This window comes from Astatotilapia calliptera, chromosome 10 (genome assembly GCF_900246225.1).
Source record: "Astatotilapia calliptera chromosome 10, fAstCal1.2, whole genome shotgun sequence".
NCBI lineage: Eukaryota > Metazoa > Chordata > Actinopteri > Cichliformes > Cichlidae > Astatotilapia > Astatotilapia calliptera.
The window spans coordinates 8,194,209-8,210,341 of record NC_039311.1 but is presented as its reverse complement, the minus strand read 5'-3'; the positions used below and the strand labels follow the sequence as shown (position 1 = coordinate 8,210,341).

The window sequence follows — 16,133 nt, the reverse complement described above, 5'->3', positions numbered from 1 at the left end:
GGGAACTATCGGGACGCATTCCCTGCTTTCGACAACACGCCTTTTCTACGTTAAAATATTTCTGTGGGAGTCGTTTCCCATGAAGTATGGGGCTATTTAAATTTAACTGTCTGAATGCAGTAACTGATCGTTGTAACCCAGCTGTACATCCTTCCTCTAAGTAATATTTTCCCACAGCTGTCCCTGTGTGCATCCAAAAGGTAATCCTGACCTTAAGAGGATTACGCATGGATCAATAACAGACTCGACTCTGAAAGAGGGAAAACTTTACTTTGTCTGCACAGAAAGAAATCTCTCTCCTTTGCATATAAACTATGACTTCATCGCACGGGTTGACGTAAAGAAAATGAGCAACTCTAGTTCTGAGTTTGATTTCTGTGCCGTCCCCGAACGCACTGATTGGAAACAGATGCGCGCGCATGCTATGCACGTAGGCAACCAAAAGCTATTCTTCCGTTAAACGTAATGCACGTGCAGCCCATCACTGAATGCGATTTAATTGGCGCGTAATTACGCACGACGGATTCTCCCGTTTGATTCCACTTTCATAACTGTAACTGCACGCGAGTATGCGTGCGTTTGAAGCGTGTGCGTTTGAGGCGTGGCTTTCAGTGACACAGAGCCCCCCCCCCCCCACACACACACACACACACACACACCTCCTCCCTTCCCCTTTTTTCTTGCGTTTCTCACTCCTCTTGAAAACTACCATTGGGTCGGAAGTTGGGTGACACTCTGTCTGCGATACGAATCTACAGATGCCGCTTAAACGCTCTGCAGATCGCCCGATGTTGGTGTTATAAGAGCCAGAGACGATGAAAAGGTTCATTAAGGTGGGTAAAAATGTTAATTGTGTTGACTTTTTTTAAATGATTGCAACAGGCAGGAGGATAAGTTCCTGATGTGTGGAGAAAAAAGTAATCCTTTCTTTTCTACAGATGGCTGATTTTGCAGTTCGCACGTGTGGAATATTCTTGGATTACTTCAGAAAGACTTGTTTTCTCCCCTGGGACTAGAATCGGTGTTGTGGGTGACCGTCTCCTCTGCCAACAGCCTGCAGCTTTCAGTCCTTTTCCCCCCACACTTTGCTGAGATGATTACGTTCTTTTACATCGTGATTGAAGTAGTGATCGCTGTTCTTTCCGTTTTCGGCAACGTACTGGTGTGCTGGGCTGTTGCGATCAACACCACTCTGAAGAACGCCACCAACTATTTTCTGGTATCTCTGGCTGTGGCTGATATTCTCGTCGGGTGCCTCGCCATCCCCTTTGCCATAACCATCAGCATCGGCATACCCCTGGACTTTTATGGATGTCTCTTCCTTGCCTGTTTTGTCCTGGTGCTCACTCAGAGTTCCATCTTTAGTCTTCTGGCTATTGCAATTGATAGATATCTAGCCGTTAAAATCCCTCTCAGGTGAGTGTTCATTTTGTCTGTCAGATTAATCAAGAAAGAAAGAAAGTTAGTTTTACAGCTGGGATCCCTGCCTGAACAAATCAGTGTGAAGACACTGAAACATCAGACCAGAATAATGATTCATTAAGGCTTTATTTACTTTTAAGTTCTTCAGGCAGTATTTCCTAACAGGAATGGTACATGTGTTTAATGCGCCCTGGAAGTTTGATATTTTATTCACATACTTGCTTTCATTCTCCCATATCTTCATAAAAGAGCTGAAAGTAAGTGCCCTCAACTATGCCATGTAGAAAAAGAGAAGCAAAGATCAGTATCAGCTCCGTGACCTTGTGATTCAGTTTCTTTGCTCAGCTCATTGCCCCGTGTAAGAATAGCTTGGTTAAAGCCTAAGTCTGGAATGATAATCAGATGGCTTTAACAAACACTTTGAACTGACCCTTTTCACCCTGGGTTACATAATCTTAAGGTTGTCGAGTCAATGCCACCTTTCTGCATGCGCTTGGTTTCAAATCTGCATCATCTGAGTGTTTGGTCCTGTTCCTTTAGCTGATCCCCAGCTGATGTTTCCATCTGAAACCCCGCAGCTCGTGAAAAATGCAAAGATAAGTCATGCAAATGTATGATGTGACACATCAGGCGAAGCTGTGAGATCAATACCTGCCAGAGTGTGTCACTTCTCCTGAACTTCATGGCAAGGCCGCTAAGCTCCACAGCGCAGCCCCTGAAAGTGCCTGCAGTCCACATGAGGAAAAACGTAGAGATGAGCTGCCAGCAGGGACAAGAGCGCTGCTGCCTGACATTTCTTCGAATAGGAAAAAAGCAACAAAAAAAACCCCAAACAAACAAGCTTTATTATCAGATGGGGATTGTCTCTGTGCTGGTGGTGGTGTTCTTAGCGTTTCACCTTGTTAGTGAGTTAGACAACAAGCAGTGTAGTGACTGTTGTGAGAAGTGGATGTTGTTTTTGCTGCAAGGCTGTGTGACTGAAATGTGCTGTCATTTCCATTATACTCAGATGCTGGCAAGAAAGGACAGTTTGACACTAGTCTGGGATGAAAGTTGTCTGCCACTAACCTTGTGAAACCCCCCTTCTGTGCTTCTATTTTCACCCTACAGATGGAAAATGACATTTATCATGTTTTACATCCTCATAGAGAAATAGGACTTTGACTGCCTTTGAACTTCCAGCAGCTCCATACGTTCCCTGTGAACAGTGCTCTCCATGACTTTCATAGATTGAGCTTGAACTGAAATGTACATACTGTACTTTTCATAATAAGATCAATGTGCGTTTGCCAAGCTCACATTGTCCATACACTTGTGTGTGTGAGTTTGGTCAGTCTGACAGCCCCTGAGGACGAAATTCTAACTCAGATAAAAGTGTTTTTGCAGATGTTTTTTTTTGGAAGTGAAAGGCCAGCAGCAGATGTTTTAAGCCCCACGAGATAACAGAGCTGCACACCCACTCAATGCCCGCCTAAAGCCCCCGGCTTCCCTGTTTGTCATTATAAGAAAAAGACCCTCTGGCTATTTTGTCCCTCTGTCCTGTAGGTTTCAAATGAAAACAAACAAACAAAAACAAAACAAAACTTTATGCACATCATTGAGCTCAAACTATGATCCCCACCCACGGCGGCAGGACAGCCCCCACTGTGGTCTGTGAATGCAAGCCCCCTCTCGCCTCGGGCTGCTGATTTTAAACTGATCATGTTTCATAAAGTTAATGGAGCGTTCCTTGTCTTGGTTCCAGCACATGTGTATGTTTACTGGGTGTGGTAAAGTGTTGGTGTTGTTGTAAATCCAGCTTTAGTTATGTTACAAATGATGAAAAATGCATGGCTGCATTAGGGGCTGAAGAACCAGGAAAGGCTCTTTTGATGGCTGGAGTTCAAACAGCTGATCCATATTTATGGATTGTACTCATGGAGAATGATGGGAAAACAGGGTGTAGATGGAAAAAATGCTTAAAGATGCAGGCATTCAAAGAGGGATGGAGCACTCTCTGAATTTAATGAAGGATGAGTTATGCACAACAAATGCAAGTGAGTCAGTGAGTCCCGAAATGGATCAACTGTAGAGTCTGGAGAAACCATCAACACTGGTTGAATTGCAGAAAGATTCTCAGACTATGGTTTGAAGAAGAGTGTGTCTCAGTCTGATTTAAGACTAATGTGGCATCTGTGGCTCATGTCAAACGATCAAAATCTGATGTTTATCTCACCACAAGAGCAACAGCACTTACGCACAAGGACCGATTAGTGCAACATGAACAACATTTGGTAAATACACATATTAGAGTTGGGTGATAAGCTGGATACCACGCTGGTGTCTGTGTGCTGAAACTGCAGCTGGGAGAAAGTGAAAGCGAACTGGCTCAGTCCTGAAGCAACAAAACCTGCCCGCCGGCACCTCTGAAGCAAACTAATTAACCTGCTAGATCTCATTTGTTTAATCTGTGTGAAACAGGGAAATACAACACGTGGCTCAAGCTGTACACTTAACTCACAGATATGAGTGTTGTCAGCTTATTCTCTAAGGGAATACCGTTAATTACCAAAATGTTCCCCTGCTCTTTTAGCAATGTTTCAATCTTCTTTTGGTGACTCACCAAATAGTATCTGCACTTTACCGTTTCATGGGTGTGAAATAAAGGCACCCCAACATAAAAGGTCATGTTTCAAAAAATAGACATGGAGGGAAGTATCGCTTTAGTTGTGAGTCAGCAAAGTGCAGGAAATACGGTGCTGAGTCAATCTTCCCAATGAAGCTTTACAGAGAGGTTACATCTGCGGGATAACGACTCAGCGATTATGTCTTTATTGGAGTGAAAACTCTTTACAGATTCAAATCTGTTTACCTTATCTGCTAATTATGTAATGGAGATGCTCTGTACACACCATTCGTCATGCAAATGCCGCACAGCCCTGTTTGCATGTATGGTGGCAATCTGACTGAAGTTTAAAAATCTCCTGTTTTCTGCTGTGAACAACCCACCTCTTAGATTGTTTTTGAAGCTGGGCTACAGACACAGCCATACATTTAGCTGGGTATTGTTAGTTTAGACTGTGTGTGTATGTGTAGGTTTGTGTAGTCTGGTATAGGCCAGTGGCCCCAGGGCGGAAGCACATTGACAGGGATGAGAGGAGAGATGTATGGAAAATGGGCCGGGGAGTGTGTGTGTGTGTGTGGGCGGGGGGGAGCACAACACAGATAGATGCCACCATGCTGTCGTCATGCCAAAGCTAATCTGTTCAGCCAGTCGCTGCTTCCACACAGAGAAAGAGAGAGTGGGAAGTGATGTCCAGGAGATGGACCCTCTGGGAAATGGACCCTGTCCTGCCTGCTGTACTTTGCGATTAACACTCGGAGGGAGCAGCGGATGGAGAGGAACATGGGAGAGTGGCGGTGGAAGTGAGAGTAGGAGTACAGGTCATCGTGCGCTCTGAAGCTTCCTCTCCTCCCTCTTTGGCCAGAATGCTGTATTATTCATGGACCTCAGGGCACCCGCTCATCACTCTGCAGGGAGTCCAGGATGCAGACAGCGCTGCCGCACCATTGATGAATAACTGATTGTTCAGACTGGAGCCCGAGCGTTAGTGAGGCTGCTGTAGGTTCAGAAAGAAAAACAAATCTGTTCACAGTATGCTACGAAATAAATAGTGCAACTGTCAATTAACTTTCTAGCACCAAACTTTTTAGCAGTGGTGAAGAAAAGGCCACACCATTGTCTGCCCAGCTACATGTGCAGGAGAGAGTTCTGAGGCTTGTGGGAATATCAGCTGACCATTAGCCAACCAGTAGTTGTAGATGACTACGAAGTATTACAACACAGGACTTCTTTTTCCTCCAAACACCCACTGTTAGGTAGACTGAACTAGTGATTAAGAAAGTGTGCTGTTACATTAACATGACTTTAATTTTACTAGCAAACTCCCTAAGGGAAGCCGCATGTATTGCAAGCTGAGCATACTTCCTCATCATGTCTATCTTTACAGCCTGTGGTCGGATGGCACTGCTGTTATTTTTACAGTGGTTCGGAAGTCTTGAATCACCCTTTATTTCTTTACATTTTGGAGGGGAAATGGTTACAGGGATTTACCAAAACGTGCAAACCTACACGAAAATACAGAATAAATGTCAAAAACAGAGTTTGTACAATTCCAACAAGCCTGAAAGTCAATATTTGATATGATCAGCTTTATCCTTTAACACAGCCTGAACTCTCTTAGCTCCACCCTGTCAAGATGACTTCACACTGCTTCAATAACATTGAGGTCCGGGCTCTGGGGAGCCCAATCCATAACTGATGGTGCTCGTCTGTGTGTTTTTCCACTGCCCACAACGGAGAGAGCTTCACTTTTTAGCTGATAACTCTTTGGGAATCACCTTGTTGGTGCAAAAATACTATTTTATGCAAGCCAAATACTTGAAAAAGAAATTGGAACAAATGATTTTTGCGACAGGTTAAATTGTAAATGGCCTGTATTTATATAGCGCTTTACCAGTCCCTAAGGACCCAAAAGCGCTTTACATATCCAGTCATCCACCCATTCACACACTGGTGATGGCAAGCTACATTGTTGTTAGTGACAAAGTGCCTGAAGGCACAATTTATAATTGCCTCCTTACTAAGTGCCTTTAGTAAGGAGTAAATACCTTTTTTATTCTTCTTAAAGGTCAATGTTGAGCATCTTAACAAACAAAAACAACTAAATAAACATTCCTCAGGACTCAACTGAAAATGAGTGAAAAAGCTGCCAATGTCCAAAGGAAAACTTCTCTGTTGCTCAAAACCACTTGAGAAAAGTTTGCTTGGAACCAAATATTTAAATAATTGAGGGGTGGTTCAGGATTTTTGCACAGTACTCTGAATCCCATAAAGAGACCAGGGTGATCATGGAAGACACATAATTAAGTCCACAATTTGTAAAGGCTTGCTTTACATAGCCAGTGGGCCATGCAAAGAGTGGTGAGAAACAAAAAACACATAAAGCATGCTAGTGACCGTTTTTGCCACGACGTACCAGAATATCAGCTTCAGTGCTCTCTGGAAACAGTTCTCTGGACGTTTACTGGAGGGATGAATGCAGTTTCTCCAAAAGATAAGCCCTCCTTTGGTGCTCGGATGGTGGTGGTGAAGGAGAGTGCTGTCTCATGTGTAGTCCTAAATGTCCTACAGGCATTTAATTCCCATAAAATGTAATGACTGTGAAGACCCCAGTGTATGAGTCACATCAGACCATGAAGTGACCCCCCCCCCCATGCCCTATGGATACAACAGACCACTCCCATCAGGGTAGAAATGTTGCATCACAGGGTAAAGGTGATTACTCAGAATAACTTCATATTGATTTGCAGTGACCCTAACCCTCTGAAGGGACTAGCAGACCTAAACCACACCCCCACAGTAAAGCGAAGACAAAAGATCCTCTCACCATACAGACAGGGATGCATCGTTTCGATCTAAAATATCCCTCCGCTGTGGATTTTGCTTCTCTCCTGCCCATTTTGGCCTTGAAAAGATCTCTTTTTAAAGCACTGGACTATTGTTGAGCTGCAGTTAAGTACTAAGACTTTGACTCTGTAACTGTCTGTTGATGATGACCTCCTGAACTGGCAAATGTGAAAGCTCATATCTGCTTCAGATGACCTGTGAGAACAATGTGAGTGATGGGGCCAGACACTAGGTGAACGTGTCCCCCCTGAAACAACACGACCATTTCCTCAATTTGTCTCCCTCACTGGCTATTTGTGGCCCTTTGTTAGTGCGTGTTAGCATCTGCACGGACCTTCCTTTCACCCTTGGCTGCTTACAGTGTGTCTGGTTGGTTCAGGCATCCAGGATGTGAGAGCCTAATGGGATGCGAGGACAGTGAAAAGCAGAGCAGAAAAGGTGGCGGTCAGCTCAGGAGGCCGCAAACATCACTGTGTTCAGGAAATGGGACAGAAAAAAAATGGAGAATGAAGAAAACTGGGAACTTTGCAGGGGATTAACACCTGAACCATGTTCAGTAGTTTATTTGGAGTGTATAAGCTGAATGAAGCGTAAGTGAAATTGCAGCTAGGGTGTAGTTGCCATTTGTCAGGCATCTTGTGTGCACACTACTCAGACAGAACCCTCAATTACATCAGTGAGAGCACTCCTGAAGCAGACTACTTCCTGTTGTGCCTCACATGTGAGAAAGGACAACTTTAAGCAGCTTCCCGGACCAATTTTCCCCACACTGTCCACAGACAGTCCATGTGCGGCAACAGCATGGTTAACAGATCATTTCTCACATGCACAATTTGATTTATCAATAATATATATCAGTAATGGCTTACTAATATAAAGTTAATGTTTATTTTTAAAAAGGGCTTATTAGTCATTGACTAATGATTAGCTCATTATTAGCTAATGGCTTAAGAATGACCTTTAAGTTCTCATTATCATACAGCGCGTTGCAGAAAAAAAGTCACATTTTAAGTTATGATATATTGTGGTCATGTACTGCGCAGCAGGCGAGGTCACATGGATTTTCTGTGACACCCCCACCTGTGTTTTTGTGTGTGTGTGAGTGGAAGGGGGGTTGTCAGTATGTGTGTGAGTCATTACCACACACTCGCTTGAATCACTTTGAGGAAACAGCAAATTGTGCTTCAAGCGCATCTCACATGATGGGGACAAAAACGGGACGACGGGAGTGACTCAACCGCGCGTTTGTGATGCACGGCCTCACACACATGCAGTTATTCATTTCATATCCACAAGCCACGAAGACGGTTGTATGAGAAACACACATTATCTTGTTGTCAGCTCAAGACTGATTTAAATAATAATAAAATCGGCACCATTTCAAACGTCTGTCACTTTAGTGGTCTGCTGGTGCAGCCTGTGAAACAGCATCCGAGCGCAAACACGTGAACAGGCTTAAGTTTAGTTTCGGTTTTGTACTCGTGGAATTAATTTAAGCACAGCTGTGTGTGAGAAACACTCAGAGATAGCAGCAGACTCAATGCTTTCACTCTGAAGCCGACAATGTGCTCCTGATCAACGCACACCGCCGCAGTTACGCTGCGCTTCTGTACAACACCGAGAGGATATGGAAAGGCTCTGACTGTTTATCTTTTTTTGTCTTGTTTACAGTGGTGTCATTTTAGAGTAGAATCTGAGCTGTGGTTTCCACTAGTCACACACCATCACTGCAAATTCAAACAAGATGACAGGATGTACTGGGATTAGAAAGGTCCTCATCAGGATGTACAAAATCAATAAAAAACAAACAAAGATGCATTTATGTATCTTTGAATCACTTTCACTGCTGTATATAAAGTAATGCAAGTGGTCTCAAATTAAATTGTAATGCATCTGTTGTAATAATAATCTACTACTACAGAATAAATACCAAGTTGGAGACCATTCTACTGCATTGATGAGTTCTTGTAGGGAATTGATTTTGAATTGGTTTTAACAACCACTAATCATCACTAAACCAAACATCTGTGCGCGCGCGCACACACACACACACACACACACACACACACACACACACACACACACACACACACACACACACACACACACACACACACACACACACGTGTATATATATAAATAAATACATTTTGGAGCTTTATACAAAACCAACGCTGAAAACCAGTAAAGCTTAAGTTGGTTTTCTTTTACATTTTTGCTTATATGCATATTTAAACCTTTTATTTTGTTGGTGTGGTTGTACATTGCGGATTTCCACTGCAAGTAAGACAAAAGTTTACTATTCTCTACCAGTTTTTCCCCTTTGTTGTGTCCCAATTCTTCTTGGGGGATGCATAATTTTAAGTCTTCTTAAATAAACAACACCAACAATAAACAGCTAGGTTGTTAATATTGTTAAGAACACTATATATGAGGTGTGTGTTTGTGCAGGTAATCCCTGTGACCGAAAAGCTCTTACTTCAGATTGCTCTAAGCCAGGGGTGCCCAATCCCGGTCCTCGAGAGCTACCGTCCTGCAGCTTTTAGATGCATCCTTGTTCCCACACACCTGAATCAAATGAATGGCTTGTTATCAGGACTTTGCCAAACATGATGGCATGCTGAAGAGGTAATCAAACCATTTGATTCAGCTGTGTTGGAGTAGGGATGCATCTAAAAGCTGCAGGATAGTAGCTCTCGAGGACTGGGATTGGGCAGCCCTGCTCTAAGCACTTGACTTCTATGTCAGTAAGACTGTATATTGCGAATACAGTCGCCTTAAATAACCAGCTCTGGTGGTGAGCATCTACCAATCCTCAGCTGGCAAGTGAAGGGATCCAGCTGTGGATGAACTGTGGGGTTGTAATAAGATAAATACAGATTGTTTTTAACTGTGAATCACACACAGCTGCAGTAAAAGAATAATAATGTCCCTTTAAGTGTGATATTTGTGCAAAACCTCAGTCAGTAATCTCTGCTGTGTTTTGTCCAGGTACAAGGAGCTGATGACGGGTAAAACTGCCAGAGAGATCATTGCTATTTTATGGATTCTCTCCTTTATTATTGGCCTCATCCCATTCTTTGGATGGAACTTGAAGTCTAAGAAATGTGGTAACAACAGCACTATGAACGCTAGCATCACAGCAGCGCCGAGTGCCACGGGGGACTTGCCACGGAGCTGCAAGCTCACGTGCTTGTTTGAGAGCGTGGTAGACATGCATTACATGGTGTACTTTAATTTCTTTGTCTGCGTGCTGCTGCCACTGCTCATCATGCTGGGCATCTACCTGAAGATATTCAACGTGGCCAGGAAGCAACTGAGGCAGATCGAGCTGAAATGCGTGGGCAACGGCGACAGCCAAAATCACGGGTTGCTGCAGAAGGAAATCCGAGCTGCCAAATCCCTCTCCATCATCGTGGGACTGTTTGCCATTTGCTGGCTGCCTGTCCACATCCTCAACTGTGTCACGCTGTTTTACCAGAAGCTACAGCTGGAGGTCGTCATGTACGTGGCCATCATTCTGTCTCACGCCAACTCTGCAGTAAACCCCATCATCTATGCTTACCGAATCAGGGACTTCAGGGTCACATTCCGCAAGATCCTGAGCCCCTTTACATGCAAAAAGGAGAAGTCCCTCAGCTCCAATGGCAGCAAACGCAACAAAGACCAAATCAACATGACCATCGACCCTCTGCTATAGGGAACCGTACAGGAGTATTATTTGTGTCAATTGTTGTTTTAGTCTTGACTTTCCCAGTTTTCTAATGTTTACAGAACAATGGTATGATATGTAAAGATGTCAAACGCGCCTTGAATGTGGACATTTAATTATGAACAGTGCAAAGTATCAGGGGCCAAGCAATGATATGTTTCATAGCAAGTCTTACAAATCTTTTCTATTGTGAAGGATACACACACACACACACACACACACACACACACACACACACACACACACACACACACACACACACACACACACACACACACACACAGGGGTGCACATAAGTGGTCCACAGGTGCGCATTCGCTGTCAAAATAGAAGATGCGCACCAAATAAGAAATTGGAACGCGTGTTTGCATCCATATAAAAGGCACTGTGTTTGTCCGCTACAGTGGGATTTTTTATTTTTATTCATATATGTATATATATATATATATATATATATATATATATATATATATATATATATATATATATATATATAAATATATATATATATATATAAATATATATGGACATTATTAACATGTCCATATATATATATATATAAATATATATATATATATATATATATAAATATATATATATATATATATAAATATATATGGACATTATTAACATGTCCATATATAAAGCTAACTGGATTTGTTGGACTGTGAATGGGATCCAAACTAAGAAAAATTACTGCTTATCATCTTTATGTTGGATTATCATTTTGAATCCAACATAATGTTACAACTGCAAACACTCCTCTTTACTGCCATTATATTTTATATTGTCAACATTCAGTGCCACTGTTTATTAACTTATTTATTACAAAAATATATATCTTTGAGAATGTAAAGTTCAAAAAACAAACAAACTTGTGTGGCTACATCTGTACTTGTGGACCTAAAAGGTACAGTATGTCCGTGGTTACTTTTGGCTTGTGAACCTTTAAAAGTTGAGCTCACACTCTTACTTATCACACCTTAGTATGCAGACAGATTGTTTTTATAGTTTTTATTTAATTATAGGAGGAGCTAAAAAAAAGTAACTTTCATATAAATTCAAAATTAGAGTCAGATAACAAATGTAACATCTGTATGAAGCAGAAATGTTCTCAATGTTGTCTGCTGCTCAACTGCTCAACTCAACTAAGTGCCAGTGTTTGCAGGTGTTCTTGTGAGTGTGTGTGTGTGCGCGTGCGCAAGCAGAAGAGCTCGGCAGTGCAGAGATGGAAGAAAAATGCACTTTTCTGCTTTGTGGAAGTTATGGTAACTGATTTAAAAAACAAAAACAACAAAACAGGGAGAAATGGAAAAATTAAAACAACATTTTTTCTTCCACATGAATCACGATTCATAGCCACAGGGTCTTTTTGGGGAGAGGGGCAAAAATTAGCTCTACTCCAGTGGCTATTATACTGAGTAAGCACTTTCTGGCTCCTAGAAGTCGTAGTTAGAGGACCACTTGGAATTACCAGGATTTCTGCATTGATTACCTGCAGGGTTTAGTTTCTGTAGCCAATGTGAAAATTCCAGATAAACACAGATGTTAATAATGTCCATAGACTCTTGGCCCATAAGTGTTACTGGATACCCAAGTTGTCTAGTGTTTGATATCCATTATCCAACTTTAATTTGGTGTTACTCCCAGTTTCTTCTTTTTTTTTTTCCTGCAGGGAAGAGACGAGCAACACTTTGGAATTTCCTGTGCGTATCTCTGAGACTTTTTTGATTGGATCTCTTTTTTTGGGGGGGGGGGATTTTCAAAGTCCTATAACCCACACCCTCTCATCTCCTTAACTGGAGAACCTTTGTCTTCAAGTAACTTTTAGAGTAGTTGTGAGCACAGAAGTGCAGTTAGGTTTTCCGCCCTGGCACTGTGAGCGATGAAAGTACAGTCATTTCTTTGTAACCACTTTATTCAGATTCTGTGCATCTATATTTGTGACCTAGATAAAGATCAGACCATGTTTCATGGAGAATCGATATAGAAATCCTTGTAATTCCAAAGGATTCACCAACCTTGTCTTGCAGCTGCAGAAAAATAGCACAATTTGATTTGAGCGAAGGCAGACCCATTAATATGATGCAGTTCAACACAACACGTGTGGTTGTGCTCTGCATGATTTACATTTTCAAATGCTCAGGAAGAGGAATAACTGATTGCACCCTTCATGGAAACATTGCATCTGTGCAAAGCTGCTTTCTATTGAGCCACATGATGACATACTGTAGATACTGTAGCAGACCTGAAAGCCAAGTCAAACTTGATTCTTCAGATCATTGCAATTTGATTTATTATTCTGTATCCAAGCAATTAAAGGCATAAAGCATCACTGCTTTGATTTATTTGGGAATAAATGAATGTGACTTGCCTCAGGAGTACAGCTGACAATGCCCTCCCCCACATAGACAGTCTCAGCTGGAATCCCGAGGCCCTCTTAGTGAAGCCAGTCGTCAAGACTGCACCGACATTAGCTTTTTAATTTAAGTAAACATGGCCATTTTAACTGAGTCTAACTGAAGTAAAAAAAAGAAAAAGAAAAAAAGAATAAAGGATAGGGTAACACTAGAGAAATAATTTGTTACACACTCTCAGTGGTGCTCATAGTGCAGCAAACCTCACAGAAGTGTTGCTGTAACTTTCAAAGCTCAGCATATACAAGAGCATGTAAGATTAACCAGAGCACAGCGGTTTTATTTGAATTCTCACACCTTGAGTGAAAATGAGCAGGTGTTTTGGTCAACAGAGACCCATCACTACACAAATGCACTGACATTTCTGATCATTTCCTGTTAGCTGTGCTTCACTGGTGGTGTCGAACCACGTTTTGTTGATGTTAAAACAAGCGTAGCGTCTGCCTCCAGTGCTTCATTATCTCCCCCACTTCATTTGCTTTTGTGTGTAGTGATCCACCTCTGACTAAATTCAAGGGCTAAAATACAGGAGTGTGCAGCGTTTAGTACATTCCAATGGAGACATCTACACTGTAAATGCACTGTAACGTTGTATTACTTTCTATGTTGACTGATGTGTGTAAAAAAAAAAAAAGAAAAAAGAAAAAAAGTACTGTAGGTGTTCAGCTTTTCTCAGCCAGCTATCGATGTCAAACTATTGCCTTCTTTTTCAAGTTCAACAGTAAGTCGAAATAAGTTGACTGAATTCAACATTCCTGCCTTTCATTTCGAAGTACCTGTCTGTCAGAGTTGCTACTAATCAGGAAAAACTTCCTCTGTGGTCAAGCTGATGTTCAAGTTTTCCAGAGGCCATTCTTTGGTTTCTCCAACAAAACTGCTAACTGATATTGCTATTTAACATGATAAAAGCTGTATGTATGGTGAACTATTTTGTTAATAAAGGCAATGTTTATATTGTTAAACGCCAGCTTTTTCCCCCCCCCAAGGTTAAAATTGCAAACCATGTGACAGTCTAAATTTCCCACACTGGAAAGCTTCTTAAGTGCTTTCAGTATGAAGATGCTGCCTCATGAACTGACAGTTTCAGATAAAAGGAGACCAAATATAGAGCAGTCCATATTCAGCAAACAGATGTTATTTCCTTGAAAACAGATTAAGAACTCTTCCAAAAGAAAAGATGAATAGAACAACATCTGTGGTCTTTCAGAGAGACATAACAGCGTTCCCTGCTGTGTCATGAATGTCACTACACTGGCTTCTATCCAGGATGCTCGGTGCTCCGGCGCATGCCTCTGCAGGGCCAGGTGTGTCGATCTACCTGCAGTCACGGGTCCATCGTCCCACTGAGCAGCAGGGACATCTGCTGATCAGATACGCTTTCCTGCTGAGTCGCAGCCATAGCCTGACTCAGGTACACAGCCAGGATATGTTTGCACTGAAAGAAAAGATCGCAGACACAGATTCATTAGATTAACAGCAGAGCTGGTGTGATTAATGAGACGGATATGAAGCTGTAATGACATGCCAGTAATTTAAATTCAAACATCTCATGTATACACCAGACTAGAAAGGAGCAGTTTAGTTTGGCTCTAACCTGTTGGGCAGGGATAGCTCAGTAGAGTGGTGACCCCATGATTGGAAGGTCGGGGGTTCGATTCCCCTGAGGTACCCCTGAGCAAGGTACCGTCCCTACACACTGCTCCCCGGGCGCCCAGTGGCTGCCCACTGCTTCACTAAGTGAATGGGTTAAATGCAGAGAGGAATTTCCCCACGGGGATCAATAAAGTATACATTAAATATTCCAATGAACTATTGTATAATACACTGAGCGTATTAGTCAGTAACTTAGAATATCTATATCTAATTAAAAATGTTCATAAATGGAGACACATGGAGAGCAGTTATGATAAAGAGGATTTTATTTGTGTGTGGACGTTTGTGTACAAAATAAGCAGTAATTCCAGTAGCGTAATGTTTGCTGAATAATAAGAAGCTCTGCAGCTCTCAGGATCTGTGAACGTGTTCATTAGCCCCTCTTATTATCAGTATAAGTTACTCATTGATTTGTTTTCCTCTTCAGCCTACTGCGTAGGGCTGGGCCATACAGTGTTGGGAAGGTTACTTTTAAAATGTATTCCATTACAGAATACATGCCCCAAAATGTATTCTGTAACGTATTCCGTTACGTTACTCAATGACAGTAACGTATTCTGAATACTTTGGATTACTTAATATATTATCATGCTTTTTAAAACAACGTGAATGTACTATTGCTGTGTGATTTATTACTATTACTGAAGGTCCGCGACTCCGAACTGTAGTAAAGGGACCTCTGACTAATACGGCGGGGTCCCTGTCGGCTCGTAGCCGAAAAATAGCTTTACTTTGTTGTCTGGGTCAACTTTTCTTGCGAGAGACAGAGAGAGGCGTTGAAAGACTGCTCCAACGGAACTTAGTTTTCGGAGGAAAACACGAACACGGTGTACAGTCGAGTCTTAATAGCTTACTTACAACTGGGCTCGTCAGGCACTCTTCTTGGCTGCAGTGGTTATTATTATATTTACATGCTTCCAGCTCCCGTTTCTGCTCGATGACAACTCGTACCTTTCCACTCCCCTTTTTCTCCCTCCTCGCGCTCACAGACCCATAACGTGTGTGGCAGTCCATTCTCCCTGCAACACGGACTACACTGCCCATGATGCTACATTCTTTAAAATACAGCACGCTTAAAATCAATCCTTTGATTTTTCTGAAAATCGACAGTGCCCCTTATGATCCCGTGTGCCTTATGTATGAATTCTGGTTGCGTTTACTGACCTCGAAACGATGTTATGTGGTACACGGCGCTTGAAAATCTGTCAAATGTTTCAGTACGACTTTGCTAAGCTGCAAAGCCGCACCGCTTGATGGACTGTCGGAGCATTACGACTATCGTAGGCAGGAGCCTCGCGGAGTGATACTTACTGTGCTTCAACATAATATTACCGTATTGTGTACGAATAACTTCTTTTTAAGTTTTGTGGATATTATACATGGTTATGCTGAGGATATGTCGGCCAATTTCCACTGGAAATGCCTTTTGGTTAAACTGTCAGCAAGGAATTTGCATTTCCACTGTTACATTTTTATATAA

At 42.1% G+C, this 16,133-nt stretch overlaps 2 protein-coding genes across 2 annotated transcripts in view; one reads left to right on the top strand and one right to left on the bottom strand.

Moving 5' to 3' along the window:
* The first annotated feature begins 940 nt into the window (after window positions 1-940).
* Window positions 941-10,814, top strand: adora2b (adenosine A2b receptor). Its single transcript, XM_026181814.1, has 2 exons — window positions 941-1,416; window positions 9,863-10,814. Exons 1-2 carry the CDS (start codon window positions 1,094-1,096, stop codon window positions 10,569-10,571), a joined length of 1,032 nt encoding a protein of 343 aa, XP_026037599.1. The 5' UTR covers window positions 941-1,093; the 3' UTR covers window positions 10,572-10,814.
* A 1,509-nt stretch (window positions 10,815-12,323) lies between these two features.
* zswim7 (zinc finger, SWIM-type containing 7) overlaps window positions 12,324-16,133 on the bottom strand; it is a 37,754-nt gene continuing 33,944 nt past the window's right edge. The window contains exon 5 of the mRNA XM_026181815.1: window positions 12,324-14,435. Coding sequence (XP_026037600.1) covers window positions 14,325-14,435 — 111 coding nt within the window. The 3' untranslated portion in view covers window positions 12,324-14,324. The remainder of the gene's footprint in view (window positions 14,436-16,133) is intronic.